The following is a 20,511-nucleotide window of genomic DNA, read 5'->3' as shown; positions in this document are numbered from 1 at the left end:
TACTCTGTCTTGGTACAGCTGATTCCTCAGCTCATTCCTCATCATTCAAGTGTATACCTCCAACTCTCCAAGTTCTCTTCCACCTGTTCCCTGTTCTCACGACAGATCACAATGTCATCTGCAAACATCATAGTCGACATGGATTCCTGCCTGACCTCATCTTGTCTGTCCATCACCAGAGCAAACAAGAAGGGGGTCAGAGCCGATCCTTGATGCTGTCCCACCTCCACATTGAAGCCATCTGTCACTCCTACAGCGCATCTCACCACTGTCCTGCTCATACGCGTAAATCCCAGGGGGGGTCAGGGGGGTCTGGACCCCCCAATCTTGGGGAAGTGTAGATCCCCCCCTTCCCTGTTGGCAAATCATTTAGTCCAATGTGTAGGAGGAGCAACAGCAGCGCCGGTAACGGACACAGGCTCTGGCTGAGCCGCTTGAGGTGGGAAGCAAACTGTGTGTCACTCACTGCTGCACAAAGTACTAACTTCCAGTAAGTAGCTACTTAAAAAATAGGTGTGAGACATTTTATTTGCTCCTACTTCTGAGTAGGATGAAACACATTAGCAAAGAGAATCAGACTCTAGTTTTTTCTTCTCATTACTTCAGTTAGGTCATGATGAACTAGCTATGAAGCTATTTTTTATTTACTTGGTGTAACGCGGCTCTCTTAATAGCTAATTTTGATTTACGTGGTGTAACACAGCAGTTTATCAGATTCCAGCATTTTAGTCGAAGCAAGCTGGCAAATATCTCAATCATATTTAGCTCCCTAAGAGTTTGAAACGTGGGGGGGGGCTGAGCGTTGGAAGTGCCTGACTCGCAAAGTGTATGTGAGCCGAAGGAGAGGAGAGACAGAGCAGAGTTGTCGTCTATCATACTGAGGATTGATTAGATTAAATTTTTTTTAATAAGAGTAATGAGTGACACTGTTGTACTGATTAATATTACTATTAAGACTACTAAATACATGCCATTTAAATCAATATTATTACTGATTATTCTGTACAGTATATGCATGCAAGCTTCCCTCTGTACATTTTGCATTCCATTTCGAGCCCCCCAAAATTGTTCATAAGAAGTTTTCTTGTGTATTGTCCCCCCCAATAATGAGAAGGGATTTACGCCCTTGGTCCTGCTATCCTCATACATGTCCTGTACCAGTCTAACATTCTTCTCTGCCACTCCAGATTTTCTCATACAACAACACAGGCCCCCCCTCAGCACCCTGTCATATACTTTTTCTATATCCACAAAGACACCATGAAATTCTTTCTGACCCTTTCTGTCCTTCTTCATCAGCATCCTCAAAGAAAATATGGCATTTGTTGTGCTCTTTCTTAGCATATATCCATAACAAGTCTAACCTGCTGCACGACATTTCCAGGCACATCCTTTATATCTTACTGGGCTGTAACTGCTGGCGACAAATTGGAAACAACATCTCTCCAAATGTCTTGAAATGTTTCCAAGGGTTCTTAGTTTCCTCGTGTGAGTCACATAGGTTTGCTGTCATGTTGCTGGAATTTTTAACCTGTTTGAAAAGTATGCATGACAAAGTCAAAGTCATTGTGGGTGTCTGGAAGCTGTCTTGATCTTGTCTCAATTTAGTTTCAGAAAATGTGGCAAATGTCATATGACTTTGAGACAGTTTGGGTAGTATACCATTGGGCTGTAACTGCTGGATACTAGTTAGCCACTCAAAAGTGCAAGAAAATACTCTAATGTTCAGTTGCAATTTCACTGAATTGTGATCAGCCAGCCTAAACAGCCATTTTGAGCTGCCATCTTTTAAAAATTACAGCCTTTTATTTTTGTGTCCATGTCTTGGAAAACTGTATTCTAGGCTGCACAATTTTTTTGTTGTCCACCTCCACCTACATTCTACCCCTGTAGCATCAGATGTTTTCTGTCATAAGGAAAAGCTCCTGCGCAAAACTAAATTCAAAACTCTTGATTGTGACACCTGCAACAACTCTGGACTACTTTGAGAGAATAATTGTCACAAAACTTTGCTCAAAATTCAAGCCCCTAGACTGCAAGCTTCTGCAACTTGCACAAGGAACCTGAGAAGCCCAGCAAACATTTTGAGACATTTTGAAAACTCCTTCACAAATTATTTTAACAAACTGGTTGACAACAGTCACAGCCCAGCAAAATACTGGCTTCTGGCAACTTATGAAACCAAACTGTGACTTATTGGAGAGTGAAAAAAAAGAGAGAAAAAAATTTGTGATCAAAAAAAAGACATAGTTGAGACACTTCATGACTAAATTTCAACAAAAAATTGCATGTCATTTGTAGAAATGTTGCACAAGTGTTGCAGTTTACTTATGTATGCAACCTACCGTAAGTACAAATTCAGTGTAAATTCAAGTGAAAATCTGCATATTTTCTTGCAATTTTGTGTCTCCAGCTAGTCACCAACTGTTGCAGTCCAGTGATATACAGGGTTTAAAAATTAAAGCCAGTATCTCACTGGGTTTTGTGACTAAGTTGGTGACTAGTTTGTGAACGTTGTTCACAAGGGAGTCTCAAAATGTCTCAAAACATTCACAGATGTATTCAATTTCTTATTGTTAGTTGTAGAGGCTCAGAGTCTCGTAAATTTTGAACATAGTTTTTAAAGAAAAACTGCATGACACATTTGCTCTCAAAGTAGTCAAAAGATCGTTTCATTTTAGTTTTCATAATTCAAGAGTGCTAGAGCCGTATTTTGATACCTGCACAGGAACTCGCCTAATGACAGAAAACATCCAAGGCAACAGCCACTAACGTTCAGGTCTAACAACATTGATGATACATGAATTTGTGAAATAATAAAATTTTGGGAGAAATGGCTCAGGTTTAGACCACTCCCAGATACACACTATGCCACAGTTTGAAAGCATCTCATACCAATGCTCTGATGTGTTAAATCTTCACACTAAATTCTAGTTCTGACTTTCTGCATCAACACACTGTTGCTGGACTAAATCTTAACTTCACTCTAATCCATTTACAGATGTAAACTTATTTAAACTTGGACCTTAACAATAATGCATCAAACACCAAACTTTTCCCCAACCTTCCTCAATCAGCTACCTTATAAGAAGCTCAACCAGTCTGTCATCTTTGCTCTGTCATCTCCAGACCAAGTCAGTCACCCCTCAAAGCCTTCAGCATCACCTACACAACACTTCTTCTCGACATAGCTGTTGTCCATCGCCATCCTCAGTCTTGCTTTTCTCCTCAGAAAAATCACAAAAGCCATTTTATTTCCCCTTCTCTGTGGCAGAACAAATCCAAACATGTTCAAATCAATCTCAGCAGCCCCCACTAATTCATCATCTCCTAGCACTTCAAGACAAAACTTGCTGCTTTCAACATCTCAACCTAACATCAAATTTTTCCATTCAGCAAACAACCAGATTCTTTTCAGACTTTTCCTCAAATCTTTATTCACAAACCCACACATCCCAGTTTTTGCCACCATTTCCTCTCTTCCTCATCCAACAACAGATTTTCCATAGTCATCTGTTCCATTCTTCAAAATTTATCTTCTCTTTTCTCATTTTTAGCTGCCCCTTTCCTTGGTCTTGTCCTACCATGCCTTTTTTGTCCCCAGTTCCCCTTACCTCCATTTTTTTGTATCCCACAACGTCCTTCTTTCCACCACTTTTTCAGCTCATTTTTCTTTTCCTCCATTTGTTTTCTGCCCAACATCTCCCTTCCCTCCACTTCTTGTTCACTCCAAGTCACCCCTCCCTCTAGCTATGCTTCATCTTACATTCCCCTTCCTCCCAATTCTTTTAGTCTTAAGCCACCTTCTCTTCCTTTCATCCCCTTTTATTTCATCTCATGTCAACCTTTCTTCTGCCTTATTTGTCTCAAATCTTTCTCCATCCACCTTTGGTTCATCAACCATCCCCCCTTCCCACCACTTCTTTTCTCTCTCACAGTTTCCTCTTTTTCATCTCATTTTCTTCCCTGTTGTCTTTTTTCATCTAACATCTCCCTACCCTCCACTTCTTTTTTGTCCAAGTTGCCCCTCCCTCTAGCTATACTTCATCCCACAATTCCCTGCTCCCCATTTCTTTTTGGTTGTAATCCATCTTCCTTTTTTTCTTTCTTTGTTTCATGTCCACCTTTTTTCTACCTTTTCTTTGTCACAAGCTGCTAATCTTTTTTACTTTTAGTTCATCAGCCTTCCCTTCCCTTCACTTTTTTCCATTCAACGACCCCCTCTTTTTCATCAAATTTTTCTTTCTCGTTGTCTCTTTTTGATTAAACGTCTCTTGTCCCTACACTTTGTTTTGTCCAAAGTGGCCCTGCCCTCTATCTACACTTTGTCCCAAATTTCATGCTCCCACTTCTTTTTCATCTTATACCACTTTAGTCCCTGCCCTCCACCTATTTTTTGTCCTAAGTCTTTATTACACAATCCTCTTTCTAATTCTACTTTCCAGCCTTTACCTTTTTTACTTTCATCATCAATCAGACAGCTCCTCTTTCAATCATCAATCCAGTCACCTTGACCCAATCCACCACTGCTTTTGACTGCGAAGAAAGCCTCATTTCTACAATCTTTCAAAATCTCTACAACTCTCATCCAACCATCTCTCCCTTGCTTCAGCCTCTACATCTCCTCCCCACAACCATCCCACTGCAAGATATGCATTCAGTTCTTTTCTGGCTTCTTCTTTGCTCTGCCACCAAATTTTCAAGGCACAGACTAACCTTGTTTCCCTCTTCGTCCATCTTTAGCTCTATCAATACAGCAGCAATACAGTTGGCAATGTATTACTTCATTCAATACCTCAGACATAGATCTCTTATGACTCCTCACCTCTGTAGTTTTTTAACTTCGCCATAGAGACATCAAACAGGCAGAGAGACAGAGTCGTACTGTTGAGTGTTGGGACATCAAATCAAAATTCTGTGGCATATATGGAGACACTTCCCACCCTGCCTCATCCTGTCCCATCATAGCAAAAAACCTCATTCTTCAGCTCCAGATCATTTTAACCTTACTAACTCACTTCCATTGCCCTCTCCTTTGCCAAACCTTCTAGTGCCCAAGACAATTAGCATTGTTCCCACTTTTTCCTTAGCTTTGAAATTGAATTGCTGCATATAGTTTATTACTGTTTCATTTCTTCCTGCAAGCTCTTCAGCACCTGCTCCTTCTGTCGTCTAGCACACATCTGCTTTTCCTGTCCCTTACATCCTAGCAAACCCCAACTATTTTACCACTTTTAACATCAACCTTCCTGGTCTTACCTATTCCATGCAATATCACTCAAGCTTGAATGTTTCTTTGTTATCTGCTGCAACTTCCTGGACTCGGTCAATTTTAACTTCTCTTCCAAAAGTCAAACTTGATTGAATATTTTTGTGATCTTTACTCAGTTGTTAAACAGAGGAGAAGGTCTCAGGTTTAAGCTTTTTAATGAAGTATAAAGCCTGATACTCACTCATTTTCCCTCTAATTCACATATTCATGCGTGGGATCAAAGCATATTTCTTGTGAGCCAGACAAACCCTAATGACTATGGTAGGAGGGGAGTGAAATTAATCTGCATGTGAATTTAGCTTGCATAAACAGAGCATGTCATTCATTTTCTATGTTCATTTCAAAAGAACACCCCAGTAAAATAAATCATAAATGTTAGATAGCCTGCTTTATACCCCCCTTGGCAGTCAAAGGCCTGTGGGCGGAGGTGAGCACCAAAATAATATGCACAGCCTAGAATACAGTTTTGCAAGTTGTGCACACATAAATAGGCCATGATTTTTAAATACTGGCCACACAAAATGCACAGCATGGCTTGCTGGTCACAAACACTCAGTGCAACGGAAAATCTACTTTTTTTGTCACAGTTCTATCTCCAACTAGTCTCTAAAAGTTGCACCCTAGTGAGATACTGGCCTGAAATATCTAATAGACCACACAGAATAAGTGCAAATGAGTGAATTTAAAACTATCTAAAGTGCTTTGCAGAATCTAGAAAGGTTAAAGAGGTGCTATATGTGTGGACCATTTACCATTTATTCTCAGAATCTTTAAATAAAGTCAAAAAGTAAAAAAGTGATTTTAAAATTTTCCTGTTTTTGTATAAAAATGCATTGCTTAAAATGCCATAATTTCTTGCTGCCAATTGAATAAAGTTGTATTATTTGTGTTTTCTAAGGTGTGTCATGACCTTCTGGATTATCCAGGGTGAGACTGACTTCTGCATGTCCAAATGGGAAGAGATCATCTACAACATGGTTGTGGGTATCATCTATATCTTTTGTTGGTTTAATGTCAAAGAAGGCCCCAGCCGCTTCCGTATGACACTTTATTACTCTGTGACACTGGCTGAAAATGTGGCATTGATCGCTGCCTGGTACACCTATCGTGGACCACAAACCACCGACTCCTCTGCTCTGGTGGTGGTGTGCCTTGTAGCCTGCAGCTTTGCCCTAGGAACTTTTTTTATGTTGGTGTACTACTGCTGGCTGCACCCAGATGGGCCTGTTCTAGGCTCCCAGTGGGGAGGATGTGTAGATGAGGGTGTGGTGAGTACAGCAGGGGTGGTTGGAGTGATTGACGCTTGTCTTACTCCATCTGAAGGGTCCCAAACAGATATGGTAATTACCAGTCCTCCGAGGACTCTACCTAGGACTAAAGACACCGGGGAGCCAGTTTCTGGGGAACGGGACAGGGAAAGGGACAGGGACAGCTGCCTGCCCGTCTTCCAAGTTCGCCCGTCCCCTTCATCCTCTCCTGCCCTCCTTCACAAGTCCTCCTCCTCATCTCGCGCACAGGAAGGTCCTGTAATTAGGATTGACCTTCCAAGGAAGCGATACCCAGCTTGGGATGCACACTTTATTGATCGGCGCCTTCGGAAGACCATCCTTCTCCTGGAAACCACATCAACCATCAGCCCCCGGATACAGTACAGGAGTAGCCTAATGGGCAGCAAAGAGGTTTTAGAATATGAGACGACTGTTTAAGTCAGTGGTTGCTCTTAAACTTCAAAATGCAGTCTGGGACCAAGGTTGAGCCCAGGATTAGTCCTCACCCAAGGAACTGATTCTCTGCCAGAAGTAACATGAAAAGGAAACAATGTTGGGCAACTCTGTTAGAGAAAAGAAGCTGTCAAATGTGATTGTAAAATGTGAAGGGCAATCTGGGACCAAAGTTGAGGAATACGTAGCAAGACTGAGCCAATGGGATCAAATAATGTCATAGTGAATCGGGTAATCTACATTTATTTTCTAAAAGTTTGGATGTGAGAAACTCAATCTTACATCTGGGACAAATAAGTGTTAGATTCTGTTTTATCTTGGATGGTCAGTACAACAAGTAAAAGGACTTGAGAAAAAAATTGTGTTTGAGGTCAATGAAAAACAGTTGGTGGCATGAACTTAATACTCATACACCAGAGACACAAGAGTGACTTTGAAAATGTTGAAGAAACTGGTTGCTAGAAGTTGTTTGGGACATGCAATCATTTTGGATTGGGCAAAATAAAACATGATCATATTTCATATGATATTAGCAAAGGGGCAAGGCATCAGTAGAACTCCTACTTTAAAATTAGATTTATCTAACAGTTATGCAAAATAGCTACAAAATCTTTTCTTCCAAATCACAATTTAAGTAACTTGGTTTTCTTTATATTTAGAGGAAAATGTGGACTTTGAAGATAATAGATTAGAAATTACTTTGTTTTGGTTGTAAACAAAAGGAGATAATGATTTTCCTTTTTTATTTGGTCAGGTTGCATTAAAAATGTTGCATGTCCCTAACAAAATGTTTTTGCTTTACATACTAGGTGAATGGTGTCCAAAGGGACGTGGAGTTCTGTATGCTCAGCTTTAATTTCTTCAAACAGTTAAAATCCATATGATAAACTTTCGCAACTTAGCATAGGTCCAAATGGTTTATGAATGTTGGGACCAGTTATCCATTCTTATGTGTCACAATAGCAGCCATATCACAAGTCTCAGTGTTTACGTCCCAGCTGCACACCAACCTGTGAAAGGACATGTTCAGAAAACTATGTTAGGACTTCAGGTAAGGATGTAAGAGACTTCTGTGATCACTACCACAATATGGCATGCTCTAACTCGCCACAAACAGGCCTGTGATGTACAGTTTAATAAGTTCAGATGTCAGATACTGTATAAGCTATTATAATAAGTTGTAGTTAGGTGATGAATGCTTGTTGAGAGACAAAGCTTCATTTACTCGTAAGAGTCTAAGTGTAATCCAAAGTTGTCTACATTTTTTAGAATTCATGAGATGTAGAATATGAGGGAAATCATGAGAAAATTGTACTATGAACACATTTTTCAGGGTTTGATTTTAAGGGGAGAAAGTAAAGCTGTGAATAAAAAAATAAAACATCTGTTCCAAGCAAACTGTTAAAGATGTAGAGTAAAGCAATGGTTTTGCTACCCAGCTAATTGCAATAGTTTGTCTTTTGTAACAAAATATTAGAAACAAGTCTTTGAAGTTTCTGAAAGGTATTTCCTCCATCTGGCAACCAGAATAATAATATAAAAGTCATTTTGGGACCATAGTTTGGAAATTTTAAATGGATGTAGCCACTGAATTGCCAACATTAAGGAAGTGCCTTTAAATGCAACAACACTAATGGCCAGTAGGAGCTGGTTTTAAATCAACAGACCCTTCTCACACTTCCATGTTTTTCTACGGCCTATGAAGGGTAATATAGACACCTTATCAATGGCGCAAGTACAGCTGCAGCACCCCCATTTTGTAATGAAGGGCTGCAAACTTGTGTTTTTGGTCCCACATTATTCTTTACTTAAAAACAACAATTCAGCTGGTAGCTTACACAGATAGCCCCTAGCTTTTTAATCGGACCAGACAGCATTTAGCTGTGGTGATGAAAGCTAAAAAGTTGTGGGGGGGGAGGGAAAGGGCGTATAATTAGTGGTGCAACTCTTTCTGACCATGAATCAAATAGAAAAGATTAAAAAATACTTTGTGCAATACGATGCTATTTAGGAGAGCATGATATGTATGAGTATATAAAAACTGTGATGTTAGTCCATTTTCTGCTTGGAGCACATGCAGGTGTGTGAAACCCTGTGTGATCATTTTTGGGTTGAAAAGAGTCTTAAAAACTGAAGTGAAAATTTTATAAATGTCTACATCTGGTTTAAGATCTGCATTTAGTCAAGGTTGATTTACAAAAAATCATGAACAATTAATGAACTGGTAATCATATTTGTATATATTTGTATTTGTATGTTTTACCGACAACAAAAATGAAAAGCACTGATGAAAGGGTAAAAAATCATCTTACAGTCCATTCATTGAATGAAAGTGAAGTCTCTGTTGTATTTCAAATGGATAATGACTACATAACAAACACACCTGCAGCTAAAATTACACTATAGGGAGATAAAAATATCACAATATATTTTGTCATTTCGCTATAAAATTAAGAAGTACATACATCAAGATCTATTGGATCAACTTCAGAGAAATAGTTTAATTCTAACTAGATTTACAAGATAACTACTAATACAAGGAGAGCAAGACTAAAGCGTATTGCTGCATGTAAGGTCAACTCTGATGCAAACTATTTTATAAATTCTTACATCACAGTCAGTTTTGCATAAGATAGTTAATTTAGCAAAAATATGAAATGTCTGCAAGAAATACCCCAGGCTGCAACTACAGTTAGCTACTGCTGCTACTTGTGTTTATAAATAGATTTTTTTTTTTTTACTAATATGAAACTGATGTGCATTTGCATAAACAGCTATGAAACCTTTGAGATTAGAGTTGTTATAAAAGTTGAAAACATTACACTCTCTGTTTTCACAGGCTGCTATAGCCAATATTTCACTGGACTGCAACTGTTGAAAGATAGTTGGTGACTCAAAACTGAGAATTTTGACAGAACATTGGCCAATTTTCCATTGCAGTCTCACTGAATTCTGAGTGTTTGCCACAAACAAGCCAAGTGGCCGCATTTTGTGCAGCCAGTTTTTGAAAGTCACAGCCTATTTTTGTATTCACAGCTTTACATTGGTAAGTTCTCAGTCATCCAGGTACGGATGGACAATATCATGATGACTAACTGGAGTCTAAACAGCTGCTGCCTTCAAATAATGTTTTTCCCAATGACCACATGGCAGAAGTCATTTTGAGGGGTTTAAAACAGTTTCTTGAAGTGTGAGGTTTAGATGAGTTGAAATGGCTGTCCTGATGGTGGACAGTGGAGCTAACACAGTCAAAGCAATTGCTTTGAACAAGTGAAGAATGCTGCTTGCTTCAGGTATTGCCTTTACGTTGCTATTGGTGAGCTTCATTTGGATTTTATGCATACCAATTGAACAGCTTCTTTATCATAATCTTTATTGGTGATGTTGCAGAACTTCAACTGTCTGTAAATTCATCTGTGGGCTCAACTCTGCCTGTTTGCTCCTGTGTGTAGCCTTGAGCATCCCAACTTTTTTTTTTCAGGTGACACTCTTATCTTTGCAACTTTAAATATCAAAAATAGCAATTTTTCTACTCACAATGACATTCATACAGGTCAGCATTAAAATGAATGATATTCACAACTGCATTATTGCTAGTAGAAGTTGAATTAATTTAAATTTAGATTTTGGAACTGGAAGCATAGCTATCTCATCTTTTAATTTTCCAAGTAATAATGTGATTATGGATATCATTAGGTTTTTTTCTGTCTAGTATGATTGATATTTTTACTGGGAGGAATGCCATTGATAAAATATCAATTAGTGATAGGAATATAATTTGAATATATATATTAAAATAGCTTACTCATACTACTTCACAGGCAGTGGTGCCTCCAGAATTTTTTTTTAATGGGGTGAATATTTTTGGAAATATTATATAATTTTATATTTGAGAAACTCCTGGGGTGGCAGCCAAAATCAAAAGTCATAAAAGAATTTCAGAAAGTCTGCTATGCTGTTGTTGTAAAATGGCAATTTGAATAAAAAAATAAATATTATGTAGACTGGTCCAGCCAGGGTGGGCAGCAAATTTCTAGGGTGTCCAGTGCCCCTCCTCCGATGGCACTATTGTTCACAGGCAGAGTTAAGGGAGCATGTGTGGAGATGAGTGCAGACAGGATGTGACATGTTTCAGGGTATTTCACTTATAATTCTCATACATTGCTATGTTGTTGGTTTAAAGAGAATCGTGACAGATAACAGGAGGACAAAGCTTTGGGAGGTTGTAAGAAAATCATTCTATTTTGAATTGTTTATACAGGGTTTTTTTTACATTTGTAAACAAGAGTTTATATGTGGAACCTTTAACATTTACCATTTGAGACATGTTCTCCAGCCAACATGATTATTTTATTTATATTGTAAAAGTGCACTCCTGACATTTTTAGTTGACTTGTTTTTAATTCCATTGTTTCTTACAATATCAAATTGCGTCTGAACTTTATTTTCAAGTCTAAAAACAGATAGTTAAGATTTTTATTCCCACAGGGCACTGCACACCAACAGGATCCAGCAAGCAACAGCTCACTTAAAATTGCAAGCAACATGTGACAGCCAATAGTTGGAATCTACACTGAACTGGAAAAACCTATTTATCATGTATTATATAGACCCTAACACTATCATATAAATATGATTATTGTATACCTGGCAGCACTGCTTTTGCCAAGCTCTGCTCCCCAGACATAGCCATGTGCTTTTATTACAGCTCTTTTTCAAACATTTGGACACATAGGTGCAATCACTGCCCTTCTCTATCCCAGTTTTACTCCTACTATCATACACTACAGTATTTATGATAATTAGTGTGTTGTGGTGCACTTCTGGAAATCTAAAAGGATCACAGATCTGTTATTGCTCAGTTGGTTGTGGTAAAATGCCACAACACTTGTTTTTTTTACTTATCTGGTGAAACAGGGAGGCAAGCCCAGGGTAGTGTTCAGTGTTTATTCTGTGCCGGTGTGACTTGCTTTGGAGCCAGTGGCAAGCGTGGAGTTTGACTTGAGCAACACACCTGTCAAACCTTAACACAGGTTGTCGTGGTGGCTGTAAACAAGATAAGGAGATGGCAGTTAAACTCACAAAACTTATTAGAAACTTGCTGTCACTCCAGGCGCCATCACAGAACTGCGTTCAGTCTCATTCTTCCTCTGCAGTCCTAACACATTTCTGTGCCATGGCATCCAGTGACAAGAAACAGCAGGACATACACAAGTGCTTTAGTATGTAGACCTCAGAACACAACACAGGTGTCATAACAAACAAAATGACAGCTTCATCTCCTGTGAAGCTGAAGCTTTTACAATGCATACATGTTTTTAAGCAGCAAAAAAATAATAAGTAGCAATTCACAAAAGATACAGCTTTAGTGGTCTAGAATTTTAGAAACTATAATGAGAAGGGTTCTAGGCATCTGCAACAACTTTATGACTATTTTGAGAAAATTTGTTTTGCTATTTTTTTGAACATGCTCAGAATTTATATGACATGGATGAGAGGACCCCAACGAATGTTTCCAGACATTTGGAAACGTCTTTGTAAAGATTGTTCACAGTTTGCTAAAGCATAGTAAGATACTGGCATATGCTACAACAGAAATGAGTAAACCTGTCATCTACAAGTTTATAGTTTCTGTGAAAAAGATCCTTTTTGACTTTAATCTAAAAAACATTAAATATGCTACAAATCAATCTAGTCATCTTAGAGTCTGAGTCAGTCCTGTCAGTTTGCTGATAGTTCTAAAAAATAATTTAAATAGTTATCAGACCTCAAATATTTTTTCTGTTTTCAGTTTGACTTTCTAGCGCTATTGTCTTGATTAGATATGCCCTTTTAGGCTCCAAAAATGTAAATGTGTAGAAGATCTTTTATCAAATTCAAGAGTTTAAACATCAAATCACCATCTAATTAGTGATGCCACAATGGCTACATCCATTTCATAAAACAGCCTATGGATAGTGAAATTTTAGATTGTGGTTTTAATTTGGGATGTGTAGTTCAATTTTTATTTTGAGTAGCAGAAATTTTCTCAAAAAGCTTTTGGTTTTTCTCTTATAAAATATTTAAGTTATGAAGTTTGGTGAGTCATTGTTCGTATGGCTGCTACTCTTTGTGGGCTCCTAAACACCAAATTGTCAAACAGCTGTCCAGAGCTTTGTTAAACATCTGTCATCTTTGTAAAACACTGTCTGCACTGTTGGATGACTCTTGGGTATTTTTAACATTAGGTTCTGTCAGTGAACAACTGATCCTTGTAGTAAACGGGTGTACGAGGAGGGAGTTGATGGCAGAGAGGACAGGAAAGCAAGATTTCACTTGTTGGGCATTTTCATTCAGACCAGCAGGGGGCCTTTAGTTGCTGCTGGTTCTTGTCTGTTTTGTATACTGCATCAGAATCCTTTAGCTCTGAAAACTGAACATACAGAAAAGGTGAAAGAACAATTTAATAAGAGTTAAAAATGTATACATAAAAAACTTGCATCAACTTTCCTGTTTAATCTTACAGATTGTGCAACAGCCTCTGTTTTGAGTTAAAAGATATTTCTTTCCTTTCAGGCCTTTAGGGTTACTCTTTGTATTTAAGGTGGTCTGACCTATTTAAATGTGAGGGTTCTTGTATCTGTCCTACAATTCTTAAAGTAATGAAGTGATTGTGATTGCAACTGGGCTTCTCTTCTTGTTTGGCCTCTCATCCAACCTTTAGGTTTCATCTACAGAGTGCAGCAACACGTCCGGGTACTTAGGGTTCACGCCTCTTCCTGTGGGAAAACAATGGTTCAGATGATGGTAAAAACACATTTTGCTGTCTTCAGTAAAACAAAAGCATAAAACAAACAAACAGATTTATTTTGTAGCTTTTAGGTGGGTTTTTGGTGCTGCATCACCAAATGTTTTAGTTAAAAGTCTGTTTTATTCAAATCAAGCATTAAGCCCCTAAAATAATGACAGCCATGTTTATCTGAAAACTCAGACATTCTGGGTTTTGCTCCTTTTATATTTTGTACAATCTGCATATGCTTCAGAACACCTGCACTGTAGATAGTTTGTACTTGCCATGTTCACATTTCCCGCACCCTGATTGAGTGATTACAGGAGGAGGAGGGATATTTATTTAGCAATCAGCTAGTATAAAAAATGTCTTAATGCTAACTAATACACATCATCATAGCACTAGTCATCTAGCCACTGCCAGCAATGCATTTTATGCACTGAACCTTAGTCATTAAGTGCACCTGGGGTAGGTAATTGTTATCACAGCGTGTAAGCACTTCTTGTTTTTATCAAGTGTTTATTTATCATAAATATTTGTTACAAGGATAAGCACGGTATGTTTATATTATAATTATGAAATAAACTACATTTTGATCCTGTGCAGGGTCACATGGAGCTGGTGGTTGTGCATGCAAGGTGATATGCATGTGGAGATAAGTGCACATAGTAAGTGCATGGGTGCAAAATCGTAATCATTGCACAGGTTGGGCATGGTAATCACTTTGGACCCAAATCGTATGAATCGTCAACCACTGGATACAAAGTAGGGGTATAATTTGACAGAAGGATGAATTAACCAGCACCCGTCTAGATCCCAAAGTTTACCATGGTCCTTCTTTCTGAAGATGACCTAAAGTCCAAATTTTTCCTTTAATCACTCTGCTTTCTTTGAGAAAGTGAACAAAGACAAATCTGATTTCTTTTAAACATTTGCCATGCAAAACAAGGTACAGCAACTTTTAGGCAAGATTAAATTACTTTTTTTAATTGGCTGCAAAAACTTTCTTAGTGTTTATTTTTCCCATAAAGGGGCAAGGCTGTTTAAGAAAAAAAGAAGTGATGTTACGTTGCTTCACTCTACACCAAAGACTGTTTATCAAGGTACCTTAGACTGGAACCCAGAAGTTGAAGCCAGAACAGGACCAGACTCCCTGTTGGTTGGTTCCAGTACAAGTTTTAAGTCCTGCCCCCTCCATGTAAATGAACAAGACAATGTCCTTATTAAAAAATGAAAAACGTACCTCTGATTTCCTTTTTTTTAGGTGTTGACTCTTGTTGATTCACGTAGCAGAACTTAAAGCCCCACACTGCTGGCTCAGACTCCAAATCCAAAATGCAACATGGCAGCTTCCATTAAACAGTTCCTGCTGGCTTCAATTCCCAGCAACAAGAGATGGTGCATACAGCTAATTTATCAGTATATTAAGTCTATGCTCTACATTTACAATACAGTCTTGGCTTTTCTTCCCAGGCATTTTCACAACTATTCAAACTTTAAGCAATACAACACATCATATAAATAACTCACAAAAGGCAACAAGCCAAATGAATCAGGAGGGCTTGCTGGATCAGGGATCCTTGTGACTTAAGTGACTTTAATATTGTAAATATTCAAACCAAAATAATTCTGGAACTCCCAACCTAACAAAAGAAAATTAGACCAGTCGCTTTTCAAAAAATTTAGGATGACCATGTCCTGGATGACTGAGAATCCACACCAACAGTATCTAACATGCAAAGGTGTCTGAAATGAGATGAATATTCCCAGTTTAAGACCCTGCCCACCCTATTCTGGATATATTTTAAGAATGAGTGTTTTCTACTGCATCTCCCACATAAATTGAGTTTTTAGTGGAAAAAAGACCTTTTCCAAAGTAAAAAGGTCTGTGTGAACAGGAGATATGGAGGTTTTTGGAAACAATGACGTAGCAGATTATATCCCCACATGCCCATGATCACTTGGTGCTCTAGAAACCAAATCAAGTATATAGGTTATAGAGTTATTTCAATTGTTTTTTCTACATCTGATTGTGTGATGAGGAATATGAAACCAATGTAAAAAAGAATCCGATGTGGGGAGAAATTTTAGCCAAGCTAAGAATGTTCTTTTCCCTGTATTTTGATTTGTTCATGATGTGGGTGTTGTCTACACCTAGTGGGACAGCATGGGTATTTTATCCTTTTTGTTCAAATCTGTCAGTGGAGGAAAAAAAACTATGTTTAAAAAATGATCCAGAGTAGTGGAGATAGGGCCAGTTAAACACCAGTTTAACTGGTGTTTCTTTTACACAGCAAGCACAAACATGAAGTCCCCAGTTTGCTTGTGTTTGACACTAAGTTACTTCTTTATGAATATGTGGTAAAACATGCTGATTCTTTTGGCTCATGTACCAAACCTGAAAGACAGTAAAAAGAAAACTTTAAAAATAAATGTTAAGATTGACCTTAGGAGCAGTTTTGTTTTTTGTTTTTAAACATGCCATCTGGTGCCATCTAAAATGTGATGCTATCACTTCTATGCCACTGATGAAACCATAACTAGCTTGAGTCTTGTGTCATTCAGAACAGCTTTTGGTTTTACTTTTTAACAACATAATTACACATTCAATGGCCACTTGATTAGGTACACCTCTTTAGTTGCTTGTTAACACAAATAGTTAATCAACCAAACACTTGGCAGCATGTCGAGCTCGAGACATGGTCAAGATTTCTTGCTGAAGTTCAAACCGAGCATTACAACATGGAAGAAAATGGATTTAAGTGACTTTGAATGTTTCGTGGTTTTGGTGTCAAATAGGCCGGTCTGAGCATTTCAGAAACTGCTGATCTACTGGGATTTTTACGCAGCCATATAGGGTTTACCTGTGTGAACTGTAGCCTGTAGGAGTTTCCTGTTCTTAGCTGACAAGAGTGACACCTGGTGTGGTCTTCTGCTGCTGTAGTTCATCTGCTTGAAGGTTGTGTGTTCAGAGATGGTATTCTCCATATCTCGGTTGTAACAAATGGTTATTTGAGCTACTGTTGCTTTTTTATCATCAAACCAATCTGCCCATTGTCCTCTGACCTCTGACATCAACAACGTAGCCACACAACTGCCATTTACTGGACATTGTTTCTTTTTCAGACAATTTTCTGTAAACCCTAGAGATGGTTGTGTGGGAAAATCCCAGTAGATCAGCAATTTCTGAAGTATTTAGACCAGCCCATCTGACTCAACAATTATACCAAGTTCAAAGTCACTGAAATCTCCTTTCTTCCACATTCTGTTGCACAGTTTGAACTTCAGCAAATTGTCTTCACCACTTCTAGACCCCTAAATGCATTGAGTTGCTGCCATATGAATGGCTGATTAGGCAGTTGTGTTAACAAGCAATTGAATTTAGGAATGCAACCAAAAGATGGCTGGTAATCAAACAACTTTAGAAAGCAGACAGTATTGCGTCCTTTCTGAATTTGTGGATGTTGGTCTAATGGTGTCATTCAGAGATGAAAATGGTGCTGAAAACAAATGTTCTATGTACACGTTCAAAGTTGTAGGCTAATGCACAGCTGATGCATACTCAAACCACCCAGTCATGGGCCAAGGGACATTTTTCTTTCTCCTATTGGAACAAATCAGTTCTTTGTTGTAAACTAAAATGACAGTTGATAGTGGAGTGCAGATTATATATTAACTTGAACAAAAACATGAGTGTAAAAACTCAAATCATCTTTTACTGAATAATGCAAGTATTTATGTTTATTTTTGTATTTGTTTTATATCTGTTTATCTATTGTTTACTCACTTGGTGGCCATGTCTTCGGTATGACTCTTATATTAAGATGTAAAAACAGAAAACAAATCTTTTTTACTCATTCTATATTTCTGTATATATCAGAGTGCTATTCTAGGATGTATGTATGTGCGCTTTGGTTTGTAAGTGTGTAGTGTATGTAACGTATGTATGTACTGTAAGGATGTACTTTAAGTTTTGTTTTTTTTAATGCTGCTTAAAGATCCTCTGAGTGAACAAGCAGAAAAATAAACCAGTGGTGAAAATATCTATGGTGATGTTAAAAAAAAGAAGTTGTACTGATTTCTGTAGGGGAAAAAATACTGTAGTAAACATGGTTGAACAGCCATCAGAATAAACTCCATAAACTTGTTTGTGTCTTCTTTCATGCATAACAAATAATCCATTCACCAGAACGACTTCTCTGCAGATCTTCTGATCTCACTCGTTTCCACTCAACGAGAGAAATAAACTACTTACCTTTATTCTGTCTGTGTTCTCATATGTCCTGGATAACTCAACTCTGGTAGAAATATTCATAACCAAAATGACATATACACAACATAAACATGTTCGTACAGTATATACACATAGGGACATCACAACATGCAGACACATACATATACATTGTCATGGTCTGAGGTGAAGGCGAACCCAGATTACAGACTCATTTTAACAAAAAGAAACTAAGTTATTAAACTAAGGAATATCCAAAACAAAGAGCTGACGAGGCAGCAAAAACTAGACAAAACACGGAGGAGCAGACAGGAGGTGACAAGGAAGTGACACGTGACAACGAACAGGCAGAGAGGTGGAGAATGTGACCGGGTTTTAAACACAGAGGGTAGCGAGGTAAGTGGGCGCAGGTGAGTGATGATGACTGCAGGCAGGTGGAGATGGGCGTGGCAGGAGAACGAGAGACTGACTGAGGAGGAGGGAATGTGACACAGACACGAGGAACAAAGACCAGGATAAACAAAGATGACTGACAGAACAAGAACAAACTCGAAATGAAACAAAAACACAAGGAAAACCCAAATCCTGACATACATACACATATTGTGTGTAAACAGAGTAAAAAAACACTATAAGGGCTATTTATCCTCCATGCACCTTGTAGAGACCATAAGTTTGCACCGCTTTTTTAAATGGCTTATGTTTGGACATTGCCTCAGTTCATCAGTCAGTCTGTTCCGCAGCTTTGTGCCACTTATGCAAAAAGTTTTAAATGTTGTGCAGACACCAGGATGTTTAAACTTTAACTGCCCCTGAAATTATTTACGGATTGATGGAAAATCTGTGTATCATTCATTCTTTCTATTTTCAATAGGCAATCAAAAATTAAATAGTGAAAAACTGACTAGTTATTTTGTTTTTTATTATAACACCAAAAACAAAAATGTGCCTGGTTTTTCATATTTCACTTTTGGGCTAAGATTGAAAAATATCGAAAATGGAAAAATGGGCAGCAAGACAGAATTTGATTTTCTTATTTAATCAGTCGAGTTTAGGTGACCTGGAAGTGGCTCTGTGCAGCAGTTCAGGTAATATAGTGGTTACTATGGCAACGCTAGAACCACTGATCGACGAAATGTTTAACAGCAGTTTGATCCTCAAAACAATACGTAAGTCTCCATGGCTGATAAGTCTGACTGGATTATCTGGTCCTGATCAATAAATATTGCACAGACATAAATACTTAGACGCCTCATTACGTCCCGGAGCGCATCCGCCATCGCCACCATGTTGAGCGGATCTCTCCTCTCTCTAAGAGACAATAGGAGTAACCACAAAGCGAGCAGCTATGACCGGATTTTATATCACATGGGATTAACTTCCACAAGTAACATTGAACAATAATTTTGGTTATTTGATCATTTATTATAATATGTTATCATAGCTAACATTATTTGGTAAACAACAAAATGCTAACAGGAGGAACTGGTCCTCCTCTCTCATTAGCTCTTTCTGGGGGTTTTTTCATCACAGTTTGAAGGTTTCCCAGTAACACAGATTTAAGGAGGCAATGAGAAGCTGCAGTAAGAAGGGAGGGTTTTCCTAATGACAGGAAAAATCCCACATAGGTGAGGGCTGGAAGGCTATAAGTGTTTGTAATGGGAAAAATACTGTTTCAGTGGTTCTTGCTGCATGTGACCACCATGTTTTAGTTTAGTTAGGAATGCTTTTATTCTTATCCCTATAGGGTGCCAGGATGTATGTGTTATCTGGTCCTTTTGTTCCCCCCTGACCCCTCCTGACTGTATGGAAATTTACCAGTATGTGCCTACAAGCCTATAAAGGATGTGTTCTTTATTTACCTTCCCTTGTGATCAGCTATCTGACCCTTCTGTGCCCCAGACCCCTCCTCATCCTACAATGGTATAAGAAGGGGGAGCTATCTGTAATGCTTCAGTCTCACTCTGTTGACTCACCTCAGCTCAGTGATTCTCAGCTTTATAGCTTAAATAAATTATCCTAAGACAAAACTCTTCGTTGTCCTCTTTGTTAAAGAAAATTCCACAACACGTGAAAACCATGACTCGCTAGACAAGACAATGAGAAGTCTTGTGTAAAGCCTTCATGAAAAGATATAAAATGGAATATATTTGGCTCTTTCTTCAGACAACTCTGTGCTGTTGGACTGACTTATTTCCTTGCTGCAAGTAAATGAATATAACCAAATCCGTTGACTCTATCTTTATGTACTGTATGTCAATGTATGTCTTTATTCTTATTTTTAGATTTCTTGAATAGTGTATTTCTGAGTGACCATGCAAGAAGGAGAATAGTGAGAGTGGCCACAAAGACACCTGAGGAGTTACAAGTTTCAGCAGGTGAGATGGGAGAGGTTCTGGAGACAACAACTGTTTCCTGGGTTCTTCACCAGTCTGAGCTTTATGGTAGAGGCAAAGAGAAAGCCACCGTTGAAGAAAACTTGTTTAAATCTTGACTAGAGCTTCTAAACAAACTAGAA

At 38.3% G+C, this 20,511-nt stretch overlaps 1 protein-coding gene across 1 annotated transcript in view; it reads left to right on the top strand.

Annotated features, from left to right (window-relative positions):
* The window catches only part of xkr7 (XK, Kell blood group complex subunit-related family, member 7), a 78,800-nt gene extending 60,891 nt beyond the window's left edge, over positions 1-17,909 (top strand). The window contains exon 4 of the mRNA XM_017409595.3: positions 6,171-17,909. Within this exon, the coding sequence (XP_017265084.1) occupies positions 6,171-6,978 (808 nt within the window). The 3' untranslated portion in view covers positions 6,979-17,909. The remainder of the gene's footprint in view (positions 1-6,170) is intronic.
* Positions 17,910-20,511: the final 2,602 nt, after the last annotated feature.

This window comes from Kryptolebias marmoratus, linkage group LG8 (genome assembly GCF_001649575.2).
Source record: "Kryptolebias marmoratus isolate JLee-2015 linkage group LG8, ASM164957v2, whole genome shotgun sequence".
Lineage (NCBI taxonomy): Eukaryota > Metazoa > Chordata > Actinopteri > Cyprinodontiformes > Rivulidae > Kryptolebias > Kryptolebias marmoratus.
This window is presented reverse-complemented; position numbering and strand designations above follow the sequence as displayed.